Raw genomic sequence first — 23,349 nt, 5'->3', positions numbered from 1 at the left:
TCTTAAAAATTTATAGGAAATATAATATGCAGGGAAGAGTGAGAGAAGAGAGAGAGAGAAAGAGAGAGAACAAATGACAAAGAAACTGAGGAAACTGGTACAAGTGTTTGATTTTAAATAAAGGAATATTTAAAACATTCTTACAAAAAAATTCCACACATGCTTCTCAGAACATTTTCTATTGCTTTTAGTTTCAGCTTTTTATTTTAGCTAGAAGAGTTTGCCTGTTTTTTTGTTTTGTTTTGTTTTTTGTTTTTTTTTTTTATGTTAGTTCTAGCTGTTTAAACGTAAACATGTTTTCAGTGGAATATTCTTAATTTGGTTTTGTCATTTTCGTTTTATTAATTATTTAGCTTATTTTCTTTTATCTTTCTTGCCAATTGAAATAAGGCAAAGCAAGAGCGAGGGGGGCAATCAATGCCCTGTATGAAAAAATAACACTGTTTATGTCTGTGGGGATAGGGCCTGCCACAGAGCAGGGGCCCAATAAACAGTAGACTCTTCTCCATTAAACGTGTAAGATTACGTCCTTACACCTCTCTCTCTCTCTCTCTCCCTCTCTCCCTCTCTCTCTCTCTCTCTCTCTCTCTCTCTCTCTCTCTCTCTCTCTCTCTCTCTCTCTGTGTGTGTGTGTGTGTGTGTATGTCTCTGTCTCCATCCAGATATATTCTTTTCAGGAAGAGAGGCCTTACGAGGGTTTATAAGACTCTTTTACCACCAAAACCGGTTTGGCTCAGTGGATAGAGCGTCGGCCTGCGGACTCAAGGGTCCCGGGTTCGATTCCAGTCAAGGGCATGTACATTGGTTGCGGGCACATCCCCAGTGGGAGGTGTGCAGGAGGCAGCTGATCGATGTTTCTAGCTCTCTATCCCTCTCCCTTCCTCTCTGTAAAATATCAATAAAATATATATATTTTTTTAAAAAAGACTCTTTTACCTATTTATCTGACTTGCTATAAACCTGCATCATCTAATCTCACTTTAAACTAAGATTTCAAAATGTCATGCCTCGCCTTCTCATCTTAACACTAAGGAACACTTGAGTTTGCCTGAGAGTATTCTAGTATTTATCAGCACTTTTATGATTGAAACATGACTTCTGACTATAGGTTTCTTTTTTTAAATATATTTTATTGATATTTCACAGAGAGGAAGGGAGAGGGATAGAGAGTTAGAAACATCGATGAGAGAGAAATATCGATCAGCTGCCTCCTGCACACCTCCCACTGGGGATGTGCCCGCAACCAAGGTACATGCCCTTGACCGGAATCGAACCCAGGACCTTTCAGTCCACAGGCCGATGCTCTATCCACTGAGCCAAACCGGTTTTGGCTAGGTTTCTTTTTGTATAAAAGTTGATGACCCGAAATACGGTAACCATAGCTAATGAGATACCATCCTCCAAGGCAGGAAATGAATTTCAATTCCTGGCCATATTAATTGTCGATCACTTTCACAAGCCTGGTCTCCTTACCCTTAGGCCTCGTGGGAGAAGGTGTATGGCATACTTCAGTTTGGACATGCTAACGGCCATGAAAAGCTCAACGTCAAATCAGCCATTCAGCATGTTTTTACATGCAACTTCCCGTATGCTCAATTACAATATAAGAATCCACCAATCATCTGTTTTTTTTATCTTCAACTCCTCTGCAATTTAAATTTCTAACATGTGACTAAAAATGATCCTCTATGTAAAGTAAAGCCTTTTAAAATCAACTTTCTGCTTATATAGAAGAAAATAAAAGAGAAAAAATATTGACCTAAGTAAATTCTCATCTCATGAGCTTTAGATCATGTTCAGACATGGTGCTGTCTTGCTTCTCATAAGCTCTTCCCTTCTTCTGAGCCTCTAATATCCGACTGTGTGTTTCCTATTTTCATTATGATCAACTGGTCAGTTAACTTGTAATACTTGTGACAAGCTCAGTCCACCTATTCCTGACAGTGTTAGGAAATCAATAACATTAAAAACTCAAAATCCTAAATTCCCAAAAGGAAGCAGTGTCTTCTTTATTCCAGCGGTTCTCCAGAACACTGGTACTAATGGCTATCATCCGTGAAACCTTATTCCTCAGCATAGGATCCAATTGGGCTTTTGCAATAAAGAATCAGGTTACCACCTATATTCGAGATTACTGAATTTCTACCTTATTGACATATTAATTAAGTAATATTGAAAACTAGCACTTTCACTAATTTGTCTAGGTCATTATTTTAAATGGTTTGTTTTTAACCTCCTTTCAAAATTGCAGCTCAAGGTCAATAATATTCCAGGATGATAACAGTAGAGACAGGCTCAACATACATTCTTCCAGATAGTGGTTCTTAACATTTGATGTGAGAAGTTAAAATGCAGTTGTCATGGTTCCCACTTCCAGAAGCTATTTACATTGTTTTAGGTGAATGCCAAGAATCTGCATTTTTAATAAGTATCCTGGATGACCCTAATTCTGATGATCTTTAGTCCATACTAAGAATTTGCTAAACACTATATATGAACCTTGTAATGATAGAGAAGTATATTTTAATCAAGACATTTATATTTCCTTTGAAAACACCTTTGTATTCTTAACAGTATTATTATGTACTTTACATTGTGAAAGTTTATATATATACGGCCAAAATAAAAAATAGTTCTAAATAATTTATGAAATTATTGGTTCATTACATTGCTAAAAAGCCTGCTCTACTCCTCAGGGAGTGAGATACTTTCCTTTATTGGATAAACAGAGCTTTATTTTGCTTCTTTTTTACTTTACTTTGCTGTACTTTGCTTCTTTTCTTTAGCTGCCAGGAAAATCAGAACTTATTTTACTCTCAGTAGCGCTTCATTTAACGTAACTTTTATTCTCCATCATTTCCCCTTCATATTTAACAGTTGTTTATTTAATCTTTTTGATTCATTTGACAGTAAATTGTTTCAAATCCTCTTTGCAAATCGGCAGAGTAAGCAATAAGAAAGAAATGATTAAGTATTTCACGTCAAAACAAGTTTGCTAGAGACAGAGAATTTTTATAATTTGGTACCCAAGTTTATTAACTGTTGAATTTTTAACAACAAAAAGTTTGGTATGGTGACTCAAAATTCCAGTTCCTAATAGGAAATACCTATTGATTTAAGATGTGTTTTCAATTAATAACTCATCATCAACAATCATGTTCTGCCTAATTGTCCACTGGGTGACGGCCACTAGACTCTTTCTTTTCCTTCTATTTGTAGGTTACTGAGAATCTCCCTCTCCCTACCTACTTTTTTTCATTCCTCCCTCCCTTCCTTCTTCTCTCTTATCTTTAAAGCGGCACATTTTTAGTGTCTACAACTTGATGAGTTTGTGACTGAACATACACCTATGAAAAGCATCACCACCATCAAGGGCATGGACATATCTGTAACCTCCCAAAGTTTCCTCCTGCTCCTTTCCTACAGTTTCTTATGCAAAAAAAAAATCTATTACCTTTAATATTATTTTAATAGCCCATATTTAGTAATAATAACATAATAGCAATCTCCCATATAGCACCTACATAGAAGGTTATGTTCTAAGAACTTCACATATTTACATTTAATTTCCATATAAGCACTATGAGGTAGATATGGCTCACCTATTTTTACAGATGAGGAATCTCAGGCAAACAGCATTTAAAAGTAACTTGACCAACATCATATAGCTGTGATATATTTAGGATATTTTTGAGTGAATCATCAAAGGGTTATTGTAGGAGAGCGTTCCACTTTTAAATAACATCTCATAAAGTTTTCATATAGAAAAGTACAAAGGGAGAAGATCCCAAAAGTCACCAAATAGCCCTCTTTTAACGGAAGTTCTGTAAGTTGATTAAAAAAACCCTTTTTAAAAATAACAAAAGGTACAAAATGAAATATAAAGTGATTCTTCTTATCTTCCATATACCCAGACTTCTTAAAAGTATTATCATCAATAGTTCCTTTTGTGTTTTCTCAGAAAAATAAGAGGGTATGTGTATTCACATGCATATAATACACAGCCATACATTTTGTATTAATGCATATGTGTGCTTGTGTTTCTTATATGTATATTTGAGTACACACTGTACATTCACACATATTTTAGTAATATGTAAAACAATAGCTATAGATTCTGAAACTGGGCACTGAATAATGTGGGAAATAATGAGGAGACAGAAGTAAAAGAAATGTGCATATCTATAAAGTGATTTCTTAATGAACTCAAAGTTTGGCATCAAGTAGTATATATTAAAGTATATTGCCAAAATTTGCTATTTGACTGAAAAAGAAGACTTCCTTTGTTTTTGAAATAAAATAATCTTACTTTTCATTTAGGTGATTATAAAAGTAGTTGGACATTTTACATTTAAATAATAAAGTTCTTTGCAAAATCAATAGGCACTTTAGGAGCATGCCAATCCTGAATAAAGGGCTTTATTTCCATAAAGGAGGGTTTATAACCATTTTCTAAATTACATTCTTCTTCTTTTTATTAGAATATTTACTGTTATCTCCTGACATTTCACATCAAATTCATACAATTTTTAAAGCCAAAAGCACAGATGCTATATTTTAAAAAGACAACAGGTCAATATACATACAACTTTCTAAAAGAATTGCCTTTTGCCCTAAGCCGGTTTGGCTCAGTGAATAGAGTGTCAGCCTGCAGACTGAGGGGTCCCAGGTTCGATTCCAGCCAAGTGCACATGCCCAGGTTGTGGGCTCGATCCCCAGTGTGGAGCATGCAGGAGGTGGCCGATCAATTATTCTCTCTCATCATTGATGTTTCTATCTCTCTCTCCCTCTCCCTTCCTCAAAGAAATCAATAAAAATATATTTTAAAAAAATAAAAATAAAAGAATTGCCTTTTATTACAAACATAAAAAATTACATTACCTATAAAGGTTTGAAAATAATACTCATTTTCATAATTACGAATTGCCTAAAATAAAAGTAATTTCCCCTGACATTTATTCATATATCCTATTTCATAGTGAAGTATCTTCTCTGAATGCCTATGAGATACCTGGAAATTAGCAAAATTTTTATAACTACAGTAATATTCTGATAAACTATACAATATGAATGGAGAATATGAATATTTCTTGGTTGTAGATGTATGCAAAAAGTTATATTTTATAAATATACTAAAAAAGTGTCATTTTATAAAATACTATGAAATATCAGAAAACCAATTGAATATCAACTCCAATTCTCATTCTTAATTTCACAAAAATGAATAAATCAAAGCCTTGGGAGATATTTTCAGATTTGATATTCTTCATAGTATTCTCTTGGATATGGTTGGCCTTAAGTTGAAACATATAGTTAAAGTTATTAAGTATTTCCATATGTTTAGCTTCAATTTCTGTAGCAAGATGAAAGAAAACCAGTCCCCCATCAAAATTAACAAAGGATACTAATTATAAGTATAATTGCATTAACAACTTCATAACAGGCAAAGGCACGTTTTCCTTGTGATAGCCCTCATAAATCCTGGCTTGTTCCATCAGAAATACAACCTCTGTATAGAACTATTTGGCAGGATGGAGAATTACCTGGAGAGCAGATGTTGTAAGTAGAATACAAAAGTGAGATGCCACACTGAATTCCCTTACATTCAAGAACTGTTTTTACAAGTTGCTCATCTGGGAAGCTACCATAATTATCTGTTTGTATTTTTATGCTGTTAATCCAATTCATGTTCTTCTGACCTAAGTTCTCTCCAATTTTCCATTCTTTATTATGTTTTACTCTGCAGCATGGTGATCCTTACCAAAGCACCATCTCTGTAAGTTTTCATTATACATTGGCTACACACAGGGTCCCAACTTACCTTGGAGTAAAAAAAAAAAAAAAATACAGATCCTCTGGCAATTTTCACAGATTTAAAAACATAGAAACCATTTTTCTTTCAAACTCATGAAAATAACAAAACACCTGATGAGAATATATATGTACCTGCTGCAATGATAGAAAAAAATAAATGAAAATTCTCTAAATAGAATCCAAAGCATATGTGATATTCTTGAACACTGACATTAGAATTGACAACTGTAAATATGCAAATCTATATTCAAAATAAATAATAATCTTCAGTCATTTCCAAAATAGCTCCATATCTATTGAGAACCAATTTTATCTTTTCAGCAAAAAAAAAAAAACATTTTTCATTTGAACTAGTTTTATTTTTGTCAGATAGGAATAATTTAATCATGCATTCTTATAAAATACTCCATTTTTCTGGGAAATCTCATGAATAACTGGATGTAAATTTTAAGTTAAGGTAAATATGACAAATCTAACAAAGGATGAAGATTTATACATGCTGAATGGCCATTGAAAAAAATGTAAATGTTTCAGACCTTGTGATCATTTTAACACAGAATCACATCCTGTCCTGTATCCTAATAACTTCCTAATATCTCTCCATTATGTCTTAAATGAAACCAGAAGTCTTTATTATGGCCTGAAACATCCTACATCCTCTTGTCCCAACTACCTTTCAGATAGCATTTGCTACTAAGCCCCTCCCCTCCCTTTGCTTCAATTACAGCAATCTTAGGTGAAATAAGCCAAGCCTCCTTTCACCTTGAGTTCTTTATACTTCTTTTCTCTCTTCTTCTAAAACTCTTCATCCAGATATTCACAGAAGTCACTTTACTCCCTTCAGTTAGCCATCAGTTTATATATTCCCCTTAGAAAGGCCTTGTCTGTCCCCTATCCTGTATAATAAAAGGCTAATATGCAAATAGACCGAAGGCAGAACAACCGAACAACCGGTCACTATGACGGGGGTGCACACGGAACATGGTGGATGTTGGCAGCAGGCGGCAGAGCGTGGAAGATGGCAGGCATCAGCCACAGCAGGATGGTGGAGCAGGTGAATGGGGCGCCAGACCATGGCAGGACACTGGTCACCATCATCGGGGCAAGCCTCTGGTGGTTACTGAAAATTCTTTGTTCCCGCACACCATAGTCCCACCTGGCGCTCGCACTGCTGCTGGCGCCAGTGCTGCTGCTTGCACCCACTGCTGGCACCCAGCGCCAGCCTCAATCACTCGGTACCATCAGCGGGTTCAAGTGGTGGCTGCCGGCCCCAATCACCCCTCAGGGCTTCTCCACTTCCCCCTGCTCCAGAGGGGCAATCAGGGCAGCAGCCACTGCTTGTATCTGCTGATGACACCAGCACCAATTGCTCCACGCCATCAGTGGGTGTGAGGGGAGCCAGCGCCATCAGCATGTGGAAGCAGTGGTGGCATGGGGGTGCGGAGGATGGGCTGAGACCCGCCCCTGTGCCCACCGCAGCATCGCGGCCCACAGTTCCTTTCAAGGTGCACGAATTCAGGCACTGGGCCCCTCGTTTAAAATAATACACTTCTTACCCTGATTTATTTTGCTTATAGCAGCCACCAGTACCTAGAATTATATAGTATTTACATGTTTATTTTCTGCCTCTCCCACTAGACTACAAGGTTCTTAAGGTTAGGAAGTTGGAAGTTATGTTCACTATTGAGGTCAATGACAGGTAGTAAAGGATCAACAACATATGTTAAATTGAATTGAGCTCTATGAGTCACTTTTTGATTTCCTAAAAGTACATGCTACTGATAAAACTTTGGGTTTGCAAAAGCACTATTCCTGTTAGTCTTAAAAATGAATAAAGTGAGGAAGATGGAAGAATCAGACACACATAAAAACAAAAAAGGCAAGACCCTTTACTTTTAGAACAAAACCTTCCCATCCTATTAGACATTATTTCAACTGTCATCTTACACTTTCAGTGTTATTTTTTCTCATTACTAACGTCTGATAACTCACCGCCTATTCTCCCCACACTCTTTATGATTCGAATCTTCTTTACATAACAGACTTGTCAAAATTTCCACTGCAAAACGGATTGCACCATGCCAGGATATGTAGCTACATGTATTTTGTATACCTGCCTTTCAATATCTTATAATAGGAACTTCTTCCCGAGAGAGACTACATTTATCTTCTATGTCATTAACAGATAATAGTTCACTATTTTTAAACAATTCCATTTTATTCATAAATGAGTGGACCTGCATAAAGAAAAAAGTGCCACCTCGTGTTTACTGTGTAAGAGAAAGAACACCTTCCTTGTCACAAATTGTCATCAAAGTATTTTTTCACCTATGGGCTCCTTGCCTGCTAATATTTAGCTAGGGCACTGAGCTGGAAAGAGAAGGCAGTGCATTCCTGTGCTGATTCCCTTACATTATAAGGTATCTCCATATGATTCTCAGAGGCACCTGCACTTTACCCAGCCTTCACCAGAAAGCAAACTGATTAAGGAAAAAGACACAGACAACTATTAATTCTAACATTTGCAGAAGAATTACTACCAAAAATGGAGAAGTCTCATAGCCCACCCTAAACTAAAAAGAGTATGTTGTAGTACACTCAAAGATAAAATGTTCAAATAATAAAATTCACTTTTTAACATTGAACAAAGGGAAAGATTAGATTAGTAGATTACTGCCAAAGTTGAGGTGGCACAATTCCCTGGCTACGGAGCTCTCTCCATGGTGTGCAGTTATCATCTCATGCCATGATCAGCAACACATTAATATAGATTTTTCTACAGATGGATATTGAGCTCGTGGGTAATAAGTCCCAAAAGGTATAAATCCAAACCTCAAAAGCCTGTCAATCTAGTTAGGAAGGCAAGAAGTAAAACCACACTTTGTATATAAAAAAGCATTTATTAATGTCAAGAGTATTCCAACTACACATTATATAGGCTTGGGAGGTTGAGAAGGTTTCACGGAGAAGTTCAATGTTAAAGGCTGGTTCTCAAAGGAGAAAACTAAATTCCAATGGAATCTACGGAAGCCAAGAGCAGCACGGATGTGCACAGAAAGGTAGATGGCGTTTTATCTCCGGATTTATTTTCAATATCAGACCATATCCCACACTGTCAAGTCTACAAGTCTAGCTACTGAAACCAGTGGTTGGCCAGTGGCGAAACAGTATATGGATATATATATTCATAAAACAATGTAAGACATGGGGAGAGGAGAGAAAAAAGAGTGACTCATTATTAGAGCTCTGAAGGAAAAATAATACTCCTTTTAAGTGAATGTTCTTTCAATGAAAGAGAAGTTAAATTGTAGAGTTTTAACAACCAACAGGCCAAAGATTTTTCAGGTGATTTAGGGAACAAACAAACAAAATATTTTGATTTTCTTTCTCCTCCATCAGGCCAGGTAGTTTGCTGACAAATAGTCTAGGAGTTCACCAGATGAGAACACATGGGTGTATTATATCAACTAGAAATCACCATGAAAAACCTCAGTACTGTGTGAATGAATACAGAGCAAGCAGTGATACTGAAGAATGTGGAGTGAGTCACAGACAGTAGAGCTAGGAGAGAAATGCATATTAATGGCATATAAAAGAAATGTATTCCTTTTCTTATCCCTGTAGCATCACCAGTAGCCCCCAAGTTGTTATTAGTGTACATTCTTATATAATGTCTTAAGGCCTTCAAAAAAGGAGTCAAAAATGAAATTACAAATAATCCTCTGCTATTTAATTGCCTAACTATGAGCAATCCACAAAATAAATCTTGCATGTATAAAATGATTGGTTTTAAATAAATAACTGCAAAATTTCCTATTATCAGGAATTCAGAAATTAGGTCAAAAGAAATTTGGTCTTCATTAACTTATTTTCAAAAATGAGTATAAAATTGAGAGCAAAGTTTACACAAATGCAAAATACATGACATCAGAATTGAATGAAATAAGTATACAAAAAATAAGTATAATACCAAATCAATCTTTAGTCTAAAGGGATATCCTAAAAAGAAAAAAAAATATCATAGACCCACTGAAAATGAGAAAATGGCACAGTCTCTAAGGTACTCTGCTGAGAGAACATATTATCTCTTCTAAACATACCTCTGTCTGTCAACAAAGTACATGCTTATAAAAGAAATTAAGATGCATACATTTTTTAAATGTCCTCATTTAAAAATATGTATATCTTTATCTAGTTTTGGAATTCAGCTAAATGTGAAACATCACATAAAATGAAAGATAAAAATCTTATGATCATATCAATAGATGCAGAAAAAGCACTTGACATAAATCCAGCACCCATTTGTTATTTAAAAAAAAAAAGCTGAAACCGGTTTGGCTCAGTGGATAGAGCGTCGGCCTGTGGACTGAAGGGTCCCGGGTTCGATTCCGGTCAAGGGCATGTACCTTGGTTGCGGGCACATCCCCAGTGGGAGGTGTGCAGGAGGCAGCTGATTGATGTTTCTCTCTCATCGATGTTTCTAGCTCTCTATCCCTCTCCCTTCCTCTCTGTAAAATATCAATAAAATATATTTAAAAAAAAAACAAAAAAAAACAACCTCTCAGCAAAATGGGAATGGAGGGATCATCCTTTCACATAATAAAGGCCGTATATGACAACCCCACAGCCAATATCATAGTTAATGGGCAAAAACTAAAAGTGTTTCCCTTAGGATTAGAAACAAAACAGGGATGTCTGCTTTCACCACTTTTATTCAACTCTACAAGCCCGGTGCATGGATTTGTGCACTGGTGGGGTCCCTCGGCCTGGCCTGCACCCTCTCACAATCCGGAAGCCAGGCTGTGGCTGAGCGGAGCTCTCCCTGTGTGAGCGCACTGACCATCAGGGGGCAGCTCCTGTGTTGAGCGTCTGCCCCCTGGTGGTCAGTGCATGTCACGGCAAACAGTAGTTCCCGGTGGTTCCGCCATTAGGGTCAATTTGCATATTACCCTTTTATTATATAGGATAACAAATAAAACACTTAATATATTTATTTGTGTATATGATATTTATAACATATATATATATGTAAATATATACACACACACACACATAAAATCTCACTCCAATTATGCCATTCTAAAAAAGGGAATTTCCCTGCTACTTCATTAGGAAAATCACAAAGAAAAATTATTTTGCTTTTTTGTTTTTTTACAATAGCAAGTTACTAAACCTATTAAAATTAAAATATTATAGAGGTAGTGTTTGAAAGTCTTATAGACAACTACATTAAGTTTTTTCTGAGAGCATAGATGTACTAGTAATTCTACCATATTTGTTTCTGATGAATGTATACTATAAATAAATTTTTCCTGTATTTGTTCAGAAATCAGAATGATTTATGTAATTAAATCATGAAGTTTATTCTAAACAAAACTTTACAGAAATACCACGTAGTAACTTTCTTTCCCATATTAAAAATATCTTTATTTTAAAATTAAAGAAGAGGTAATGTCTGCAAAAATGACACTTTCAAGTTCTTAAGTTTTATGTCATAAATAATACATTACCTACTTTTTGTTTCTTAAAGGGTCTAAATCAGTGGTTCCTAATGTGGGGCACACACCCCACAGGGTTTAATTTTTAAGGGTGGACAATTCGAGAATGAGTTATTAATAGTGAATTTTTTGCAATTCTTATTAATCTAGGGGCCTCATATACAGTATATAAATATATTGTGACATATTTATGCATTTCAGTTCTCTAGTATATGTTTTGAAACTTTATTAGCTATCTATCTAATAAAAGAGTAACATGCTAAATGACTTCACAACACCCACCAGCCAATCAGGAGTGAGTATGCAAATTAACCCAACATTGGTGGGTTAATTTGCATATGCAGGCACCAAGCGGCTGGGGATGGAGCGGGATGCTTGCATCATTGCCATGGCGACAACACAGGCGTTCTGCACCACCCCAGCCGCTCAGGGCCTCTAGGCAGCATGGGAAGGCAGAAAGGCAGCTCTGGGCCAGAGCGGAAAGGCTGCTCAGGCCAGAGCGAAGGTGGTGCCGCAGCCAGGGGAACGAAGGCCCATTCGTGTACAAATCTTCATTCGTGCATTGGGCCACTAGTTTTATCACATCACTTCATACTTTTTAAACAGTTTCTTAGTGATTTCTTCCTCAGTACTTCAACTGACCTTTCATTCTTTTATTTTTCTCTTTCATGGATGCCATGTTCTTTGGAAGCTTGTTTAGACCAAGTTAATGGCCTTTTAAGTTTCCTCCACGTGAATAGTTCACTTTTTGAATAATAAGAATTATATGTCGGGGAAGAGGGATATCAGGATTTTAGATATGCTTAGGTGGGGCATGGCCAAAAACAGGTTGGGAAGCACTGGTCTAAATGGTTAGCAATCATGACTCAGAATGCAGATACTACCAACATTAAAATTTCCTCCAATTATTTAATGCCACCTGATACCACTTCTCGCTCAAACATCATGCACCTGAGGTACAATGATAAACTGAAGCTGGAACTTGTTAAATATATTGTCATAACATTGGGTTTTTTTGTTTTGTTTTGTTTTGTTTATTATTATTATTGGTGACCACTTTGAAATTTCCTAAATTTGGCAACATTTAAGTTCTACCCTACTACCTGCATGAAAAACAAGGCCTGGAAGCTATCTCCAAAAGGTCATTAGGACAAAGGAGGAGTTTCAGGTCCTTTTTCCCAAGGCAGTTTAAGGCAGTAATTAGAGTTTACAATATGGAAAGAAGGGAGGTAGGGTAGTCAGGGCCTAATGCAGGTCAATAGATATGCACAGAAAGGAAGGATATGGTATGGAGAAACAGATATGCATGGCCAATCTAAACACTGTTTTTAAAAATCTGACATTCTTTCTTTTATTGGCTTCTTTTTTAAAAAAATCTTTATTGTTGTATTACAGATGTTCACTTTTCCCTATTGATCTCTTCTAGCCCATCCCTGCCCACTCTCCCCACCCCCAACCCAGGCCTTCACCATTCTATTGTCTGTGTCCATGGGTTATGCATATTTGCATAAAAGTTTTTTGGGTGCTTTCTTCCCACTGACCCACCCACCCCCACCTTCCCTCTGAGATTTGGCATTCTGTTCCATGCTTCTATGTCTCTTAATCTATTTTGTTCATCAGTTAATGTTGTTCATTAGATTCCACATATGAGTGAGATCGTGTGATACTTGTCTTTCTCTGGCTGGCTTATTTCGCTTAACATAATATTCTCCAGATCACTCAATACTGTCTCAAAGGGTAAGAGATCCTTCTTTTTTGCTGCTGCATAGTATTCCATGGTATAAATGTAGCACAGCTTTTTTATCCACTCATCTACTGATGGGCACTTGGGCTGTTTCCAGATCAATTGTGCTGCTATGAACACATGGGGTGCATACATTCTTTTTGATTGGTGTTTTGGGTTTCTTAGGATTAACTGAATCTGGAAGAATCAGAAAACCTGAATAGGCCAATAATTACTGAGTAAATTAAGCAGTAATCAAAAAACTCCCAGCAAACAAAAGCCCTTGCCCAGATGGCTTTACAAGGCAGTTTTACCAAACATTCAAAAAACTAACACCTATCCTCCTCAAACTATTCCAAAAAAATCCAAGAGAAAGGAACACTTCCAAGCTATTTTTATGAGGCTAGCATTATCCTAATTCCAAAACCAAATAAAGACACTACAAAGAAAGAGAACTACAGGCCAATATCCCTGATGAACATAAAGGCCAAAATCCTCAACAAAATATTAGCAAATGGGATCCAGCAACATATTAAAAAGATCATACATCATTACCAAGTGGGATCTTATTTTAACTTTTAAAAAATTGTGCTTTTAATGTTTTCTGCTTTAATTAATTGGAAATGGGAAGGCTTAAAATTATACTTTAAAGTATTCATTTTACCAGCAAGTTAGATAATTCCATTTAGAACAAGCATGGTTAAGTTATAGTATAATGATATACTTAGTATTTCAGCAAGCACAAAAATGACTAGGTGAATATACAATAGTTCTAAGAAAGGTGAGTATACAATAGTTCTAAGAAAGACCCATTTCTTCAGACAAAAAGACCAGCTGAAGATTGTCTAAAATGGTCTGAGAGGGAGGAGATAATTCTGTCAATTATGAATTACAAAGCTGTTGGCTATTTCCTCTCGTACTAGTATAAATGTTTGCATGAGCTGAAACTTTAGATAACCACTATTTAGGATTCCATTTTCACTTCTATTATCATTAATTGATGAACATTAACTCTATTAAAAATAATGGCCATGTAAAAAGAGCTCAGAAAGTGTAATGGGAAATTCTTGGTCATCTATCACACACAGCTTGATATTAGCTTCAACCACGCATATTTTCCAGAAAATTTTATACCTTATATTTCATCTTATAAGTATAAAACTACAGAGTAAAAAATAAATTCAGGCAATGGATTTGTCAAATATTTTCTATCCTTAAATAAAGCTTTGAGTCACAATGCAACCAAAGAAACAAAAAGGCAGAATATATATATATATATTTATAAAATGTATTATAAATATATTTTGATGAGAAACAGAAGACATTTTTCTAAGAAACTGTGCTATATTATAAAACATATGCTTTGTTAAGTGTTCATATAATTTTCCAATAAATGGATTGTATTTTGACTATACAACATTTCTACATCTTAAAACTATGACTACTATATCCTATCAGGATCACTAATTAGCTTAATTTCTGAAAATTAAACTTGTCAACTTCAATGAAACTTAAATCTTAAAAGTAACTCCCATTTTGCTTCCAAGTTCTGAGAAAGTGTGTATTTTATTCTTCTAATCCACTTACATGTGAATCATATGAATTAAATCCATTTCATAGACTTTACTCAGGCATCATGATTCAGTTTCTTAAATTATTTCAAGAAATAGATGCTTATAAGCATTTTATTATATAATAATAATGCCATTAATGGTTAGCATTTCCTCATTGTTCTCCTGAAAACAAATATAAAATTCTAAGTAAAATAAAAATTTAAAAGTCATTTCAGGAAACAAATTTTAAAATAATACTAACTTCACATGTCTAGAATAGAACTTCCAGCTGGTGAAATTACCATGTCATCACATTCATTATAAAAATGCCTATATTCAATCTTATAGACATTATATAGTATTAAAATGACTCACCAGATACTGCTCTACTTCATGAAAAACACTGACATTGACACCAGATTTTTAAAAATATATTTCCTTTTAGTATTCCTTCTATGTCCTCTTGACACAGAGTCCTTTTTTATTCATATGCACTTCTAATTTGAAATCTTGATATTGATTTGCACTATCCAATTGTCCTTAGTATTTCAAGTGACAAAAAGACAACATGACCAAATATATATCCCCTTTGATAAGAATTAAGCACCTACACTATTCTGAATCTTCTTCAAAATTTGTCACAAAATTACCAACAGGATAAAAGAGAAATACAAGCAATAGAATACGGATTTTCACTAATTTGTTTTTGAAAATGCACCAGTAGAACTTACAAAAACATGTGAGACTAAATCAAAGTCATGTTATTTTATTTTACTGTACCATAATTTCCTACTTGGCCAAAAATTCTTCACATATAACATATTCCATTAGTTGGCTAGATGACAACATGAGAAACTCTGTTCAACACAAGATGTCTAAAAAAATTAGGTTGATTTTAACCACATTATCATTTAAAGAAGGCAATTAAATTAGCCAGAAAAACAATACTGAAAAAGCAGCCTTGGGAATAACTTTTTTCTTGAAGCCATTACCAAATCCCTATTGGACTGATTAATTATGCCAGAAAAGAAGCATAAAGCTGAAGAAAGGGCACTATCACTACTTGTCTTATCTAAGAACTCATAAAAGTACAAGGCTCTAACCACCTTATTTTATTAGATTCTCTAATATGTAAACACTGCTACTTTTCTGCGGTTTGCTTAATATTACTAATCATTTCAGATCTTTCTTTTTGCTCCAGTGTAAAAAGTCTTAATTCCAGCTTAAAATTTTTTCAAAGTATTAATTCAGAATATGCCCCTTTGCTTGCAAAACACCATTATCCCCAATAAAAGCATGCACAATAGAATTCTAGAAGAAAATTAGAACGCACAAATTTCTATAACACAAGCAGCCCCCATCAATTTCACCAGACACTGCTCTACCTTCTAAACATTTATTGAATAGTCATGGACCCATTGTCTGATGGGTTCTATAGTTTCTCAAAAAATGGTGGATGACAGTCACTTGCTTCTTTTTTTGAAACTATGAACCCAGAGTCTTAAATATATTGCAAATATCATTCCACTGCATTTTATAGAGTTGATCAGTTTCAGCCCTGACATTCTAAAACTGAATAACTTATCAGCCACAATGAACATGCACATGCAGCAATAGGCACATATGTATTACAAAATCATTTTATAACGATATTTATAATCTATATTTTATAATGTAAAATAAGAATTATAGTTCTTAGAGGGAAAATGCATGCCAAAAGTATCTATTTCTATAAAAAATGATACTTCAAATGCACATGAAAACTTTCCACTTGAATACACTGGAGCACTTTCTGGACATTTCAATAACTATAGTGTATAATTATACCTTTATTGGGGCACAGATTTTGTGTTTTTCATTCTTAGTATGTTTTTATGTATTTATACATATAATACTGATGCTCCGTCTTTACATTCAGAAATTCTAAAATTTATTATATTTATCACCTTTCAGGCATCAGTACTCAACTCCTTGAGTACTTTAATCTCTATATCATATCTACTTCATAGGTCAACAGAGTTCCTCAAAACCATTTAGACAATGAGAGAAAAATGATTTTTCTAACTTATTATATAACTTTAGTGGGTCTCCAATCACCTCACATATATCCCACCTCCATCCCATTTCCCTTGTTGGCACCTACCCTAGTGTTGTCATGGTGACAATGGTATACCAGAAGGCCGCAGGAATGCTGGTGAACTTGGTGGCGGAAGACCCCTTCTCTGCGTAGAACATAACTGTCGCGAAAATGATGATAGCCATGGTGAGCGAGAAGAGCAAGAAGCCCAATTCGGACGCACAACTCTTCAGTGTGTAGCCCAGGATGCGCAGGCCTTGAGAGTGGCGGGAAAACTTAAAGATCCGGAAGACGCGGAAGACTCGGAGGGTGACAAAGGCCCCGCTGACATCCTCATTGTCTGTCATGACCAGTCCAATGTAATAAGGCAGGATGGCCACCACATCGATGATACTCATGACGCTCCGGACGAAGCGGTAGCGACTGGGGGCTGCGGCCAGGCGAAGCAAGTACTCCACCGTGAAGATCATGACGCAGGCTGTATCCAAGCAGAAGAAGGCCACTGCGTACCGCTCTCCACAGGGCAGCTCCTTAATGTGCCCCGGGCTAGACCCACATGGCACTGTTTCCACCACGTTCGCGATGACGGAGACGGCGATGAAGAACCCGGTCACATAGTAGAATACCAGGGCCATCGTGCTGGTGTGGGGGTTCTCAAAGGCCCGCCAGACCTTCTGCCGAGCGGTCATGGTGGGCAGCGCGTTCTCGCCGGTGCTGTCCGAATCCGCGTCGTCCTGCAGGCGCTCGGCGTTCTCTCGCCTGCGATCCTTGTACTCCTCGTAACAGCAGTCGCCGATAATCTCGGGGATCAGGCCAAAGAAGGCCAGTTCTTCGTCATAGGCAGAGATGCACTCGTGGCGGGGGTAGTGGAGCTTCCCGGTGCGGTAGAAGTTCAGGATGTGGCGGAAGATGTCTGGGTCACGGTCAAAAAAGTACTGCTGAGTCTCTGGATGGTAGAAAAAGTCCCTCTCGGAGCTGCCCAGCAGGGTGTCTGGGTACCGTTCCAGGGTGTCCTGCCATGTCTGGAAACGGGTGCCACTCACGTTCAGCACAATGAGAGCATCCTGAGTCCTTTTTCTCTCCTGCCTTGGGGGAGCTGGCATGGGGCCCGAGGCCACGGGCATCCACCCGATGGCCGCTGCCCTTGCAAAGGGCAGCCATGCTGCTACACCTGCAGCCATGGTGCCTTGAAGTGGAGGCAAGAAGGGCAATGGGGCCTGTACGGTAGGTCAAAGTAGCCCCAACCACCCACCCCCTCCTGTCAAGTAAATGCTCCAGAGGAAGGTGGCCCAGAGGTATCACTCCTAGTCCTAGGTAGGGCTCCTGGTGAAGTCACAGTTTTCAGGAGGGCAGGGTTCCCTCCAAGACAGCTATTTGGAAAACAGTGTCCTAGCAATCACGCCCAAACCTTTCCCAGCAATTGGACCAGGCCACTCCTGGTACAAACAAGTACACAGGTGGCTTTAAACGCGGCAATGTCTTCAAACAGGTGTCTTTGATTTCTCCTCGGACACGCGGATAACGTGGGGTGAGTATGCCTTGTGTAGTAGGGTAGAGAAAACCAAGGACAATCACTCAGTGGTATTCTTTTGACGAATCAAGGAACGCTTACCACCTTCCCTGTGGCTCTTTCAAACCTTCCTTTTTCAAGTGGCCCTTCCCGCCAAAGGAGTCTCAAAAAGGCGACCTGTTGTAGCTTCCCAGACGCGATCAACAGCCACTGCCCCACGTCTCTAGGGGAGTCCGGTGACCACCTCTGTCCCTCGGGCTGTATTTAAAGAGATGGGAGCGCTGTGGGGCGGGCGCGGTGGGGGCGTCCGTAGAGATCCTCTTCCCCTCGTCTGCAAGCACCCGTCGTGTCTGCCCAAAGCGTTCGTCCAATCGCCCCTTCACTCTCTTTTCAAGTTCAGCTCAGGTGCAGTGTGACAGTTACAGTGCCCGGGAGCTGGCAGCCGCCACCGCCTGGGCGGCAGCAGCATCTGTCTGCACACAGAACGCGCCTCGCCTGCGGTACATGCCTGGCCGAGTGTGCACCCGGGCTGAGTTGCATAGAGACTTTCTCCTCGCCGTGCACCCGAAAAGGGAGAAGCAGAGGGAGCAGCTCGCCCACCGCCGAATCCGGGCGCCTAGGGAGCATAAATGAAGCTCAAGCGAGCTCTGCTTCCCCTTCCCCCATCCTTCCGAGCTTCCCTCCTCCTTTTCACCTTCCAAAAGCCGGACGCAGGCCGGCAGAGCAGCAGCAACAAGTTCAAAAGGTGCGGGGTAGGCGAACCGAACGGACTCGCTTCTGCCAACTTACTGCGCCTCGGCGGTCACTGGGGCCGGAGCTGCACGGTGCGGGGTTGCGGGGCGCCGGGGCTGCGGGGCGGCCGTGGCGCTGCGGGGCCGGAGCCGGGGCCGGCGCGGGCAATCGCCGGAGCGCAGAGGCTGGAGGCGCTCGGCAGCGCGGGTGCGCGGGAGGGCGGCTGGCTGCTTCCCCGCCAGTGGGTGGTCCTGCATGTCCCCAGGCTCCCTGCGCCGCTCAGCTCGTGCGATCAATAAAGGAGAAATAAATAAATAACCGAGCGCACGCCCCGCCACGCAGGTTATGCACGGCGTCCCCCGCCTTTCCCTGGGCTTGACCTTTCTCCGCCCCCGCCCCCTCGGGCTCCTCTCGCTCCACCCCAGCCACCCACCAGCCCCGGCGCAAAATGTCACCTAGGGAGAGCATCCAGGTGGGTCTGCCGGGGGAGGAGAGCGAGCCTCGGTGAACAAAGGGAAGCTGCACGCGCCGGGCTGCGGTGGCTTGGTGAAGGAGAGGAGGAAGGGGACCGGTGCCTTGCTTCTGCCTCCCTGGGTCCGGGTTCCAGGCAAGCGTGGGAAAAGGAGAAAGAGAGAGAAGCTGGGAAGGCGGTGAGCGGAGCGGAACGCGCAGGAATTGGTTGTCTTCTGGGGGCTGCTTGCGGGGGTGGGGTTGGGGGGTGGGGGGAAAACAAGCCCTGCAAGCCCCGTGGCAGAATTTTTAAGAGCTTTTTTTTTTCTCTTCCTCTTTCTTTTTATTTGTTCAAGCCAGACGTTCACGTTGCAGAGGTTACTACGTCATCTATCCAACTTGTCGAAAAGTCTGGCAGTCTCCTCAGCCTAGGTCTTGCCACAACTCCTTTTCCCGTCCTTTGCGAATGACAAGGAAAGATTTAGAACCCTTTTCTAAATGTCAGCGTCCAGGGACGTGCGCCGCTGTGGGTGCGCGCCCCCTTCATTCTCTCTGCGCATCTCTGTGCACATCCAAAATGGATAAAGTAGTTAAAGGTGTCCTTGTGAGGAGTCAGTGGTGTGATGCTGAGATTAGGAAATTGTCCTGGCCAACCGTTTTGTTTTTCGTGCACCCCGCCCCCCAAGTCATTAGGAATCGTCCTTAAAACCAAACAGACACCATTTGAAACCACTAGATGGCGCGAAGGGAGGGAAGTTAAATCTATCCCTAAGGTTTGGATGCTTTAGAAAGGTGAAGGATCAAAATGAAGTGAGCGTTCAGGGAATCAGCTCACATAAATATCCTCAAATCCCCGAGTCCCCACCCACTTTTTTTTAGCAATTAGATATATTACTCAGGCTCGAGTCTGCATTTTGATGAAAATGGAATGAGATGTGGAGAGTTTCTTGTTGAAATGCCTTTGAAAATTAAATGTAGATGACTGAATAATAATAATTATTATTATAATAACGGCCTTTGGAAATTTTGATTAAGAAGAGATGTCTAATTTCTACCTGAAAATTACCTCTTCAAGACTTGTTGACTGTACTTGGTTGATAAATTAAGTGGACTGTGAAGTATAATCTTGAATTGAATTGACTTTCAAGCCCTGAAGATAATGGATACAGAATCCAGCAGAGCAGATGATGAAGATTATGTGTACAGAATCCAGCAGAACATTCTATATGCTTCCCTTGCTCAGGGATTCCTCTTCTTCTTTCTGGAGTTCTCATTGTACACTCTGCTTCGCTGATGGAAAATAAACTCGGCAAGATCAAAATTGAATTCAAGAACCCCTCTTCTCCAGTTGTCTACTCCGTTTTCTCTCCTAATAAATAAAGCCCAAGGAAGAAACTTGGTGGTCAGCATAGACCATGTCCTGTCCTCCACTGCTTCCCCCACCAAGCACACACCCCCAATAAGTCTGTATATTTCATCTTCCTTACCAGTCTATCTTCATACTGTACCTAGAGTGACTTTTAAAAACTATTTTGAGATAATTATAGATTCACATACACTTGTGAGAAAGAATAGAGATCCCTTATACCTATTACCTAGTTTCCCTCAAAGGTAACATCTTACACATTCCAGTACAATAATGCAACCAGGAAATCAACTTTCACACAATCTACCAACCTTACTCAGATTTCACTACGTACACTAAATTTTATGTATTATACTTAATTCTAATTTTTAAAAATATATTTTTATTGATTTCAGAGAAAAAATGAGAGGGAGATAGAAACATCAATGATGAGAGAATCATTAATCAGCTGCCTCCTGCATGCCCCCTACTGGGGATGGAGCTCATAACCCGGGCATGTGCCCTGACCAGGAATTGAACCGTGACCTCTGGTTCATCAGTTGATGCTCAACCACTAAGCCACGCCAGCAGGGCTAATTCTGTCTAATTTTATCACACATGTAGATATACCATTTTATATCCCACCAGTCAACAAAAGTTATCTGGTTTCTCAGCATCCTCATCAACATTTGGCATCACTATTTTTCATGTTAGCCATTCTGATGTATGTGACATCTCACTGTGATTTTAATGTTTGTTTCTCTAATGGCTAATTTTGCTGAACACATTTAAATGTTCATTTTTGCCATCTGTAAATTCTTCAGCAAAATGTCTGTTCCTGTCTTTTGCCCACTTTTCAATTAGATTGTTTGTTTTTTTTGTACTTTTGAGAGCTGTTTCTATATTCTAAATAATTGACCTTTGCAAACAATTTTCCTGGTCTTTCCCGCTTCCTCGCAAGATTATTTTTTTGCAAAGCAATAGTTTTTAATTCTAATGTGGTCCAATTTATGATTTGTTCCCCTCTATGGATCATGCTGTTGGTATCAAGTCTAACAATTCTGTCTTTTTCTCTATTTTTTCTAAAGATTTAAGTTTATGCTTTATGATCAATTTTGAGTTAATTTTCATATATGGTGTTGAGATTTAGGTTAAGGCCACCCCCCCCCCTTTTTCTTTTTTGCCTATAACTGTCCAGTTCCTTCAGCAGCATTTGTTGAAAAGTCTATTTTTCCCTATATTGAATTGCTTTTGTACCCTTGTCAAAAATCAGTAGGATATATTTTTGTGATCTATTTTTAGGTTCCCTATTTTGTTCCATTTATGTGTGTCTATGCCCTCACTAAAAGGACACTTTCTTGAGAGTAGCTGTAAAGTAACTCTTAACATGAAGTAAAATTATTCCTTACACTCTATTATTCTTTTTTCAAATTGATTTAGCTATTCTAGGTCCTTACCTTTCTATATGAATTCTAGAATAAACTTGTCTATGTATACAAAGTGCCTTACTGGGATTTTAAATGGCATTGCATTACACCTATAAATCAATTTGGGGGTGCTGAGGTTTTCACAGACATTTCGTTATATCTATAAGTCAAAGTGGGGAAATGAACATAACTATGTTGTCTTTTGACCTGTGAGCACAGTATGTCTTTCCATTTATTTAGTTCTTTTTTATATTTATTTCATCAGCATTTTGAAAATTTCAGGATACAGATCTCATACATGTTTTATTAGATTTATACTAAGTATTTCAATTTATTTGGAGGAATTGTGAAAAGTATTGTGAGGTTTTTTAATTCAATTTTTATACGTTCATTTTTAATATATAGAAATGCAATTGATTTTGTGTATTGATCTTGTACCTGCAATTTTGTTGAATTTCCTTATTAATTCTTGGGTTTTCTATATAGACCATCATGTCACCTGAAGATAGGGTCAGTTTTATTTTTTCTTTTGCAACTTGTATTATGCCTTTTATTTAGAGTATGTTTTTTTAATGCACTTATAATTGTCACTATCCGAACATTTTCAGAAATCAGTCATTCACAGAGCATATAGAACTTCTAGAAACTCAATTTCCTCTACCATTTAAGCCTTGTCTCATGCTCTCCTGAAAATTAGTTTTTTTTCCGCAGTCTTTCTCAGCTATTTTTCAGTTTGCAGAATTTATTGTGTTTCATCATGATTCTGGGTCATGGTTCATGCGTCTCTTTCTCAGGTCCTCAAGTAGTCAGCTTGAATCAGGAACCATTGCCTAACCTCTTCAAAATGATGTCCACTATACCAATGGTATCTTCAGTATCTGCCATTGTACTGGGCACATAGTAGAAATATAGTGAATGTTTGTTGAATGACTGAATGAATACTCTAATTAGATAACTAACTGCACCTGTTCCCCATTATAGATTATTATGGTAACTCTCCAAAAGATTGATAGAGAATCAAGCTGACTTACTACCAAAATGTGCAATGGAAAACAAATTACCATAACAATGAAACAAATTATCTACATTGTGTAGAGCTGTGTAAATAGTACTTTTTTGGTGTACAATGTGCTTACATTACTTATGATGTACCTATAGTTGATTCTCAGAAAGGCCCTCTGATGTGGTTTTTATTTTCATGTTTATTTTATCCAAAAGGA

The 23,349-nt window shown here is 38.4% G+C and overlaps 1 protein-coding gene across 1 annotated transcript in view; it reads right to left on the bottom strand.

Moving 5' to 3' along the window:
• The window catches only part of KCND2 (potassium voltage-gated channel subfamily D member 2), a 547,933-nt gene extending 528,213 nt beyond the window's left edge, over positions 1-19,720 (bottom strand). The window contains exon 1 of the mRNA XM_080665759.1: positions 16,732-19,720. Within this exon, the coding sequence (XP_080521885.1) occupies positions 16,732-17,846 (1,115 nt within the window). The 5' untranslated portion in view covers positions 17,847-19,720. The remainder of the gene's footprint in view (positions 1-16,731) is intronic.
• Positions 19,721-23,349: the final 3,629 nt, after the last annotated feature.

Source organism: Plecotus auritus (assembly GCF_963455305.1).
Source record: "Plecotus auritus genome assembly, chromosome: 4".
In the NCBI taxonomy this organism is placed as follows: Eukaryota; Metazoa; Chordata; class Mammalia; order Chiroptera; family Vespertilionidae; genus Plecotus; species Plecotus auritus.
Note: the sequence above shows the minus strand (reverse complement) of the source record. Positions and strands in the feature narration are given on the sequence as shown.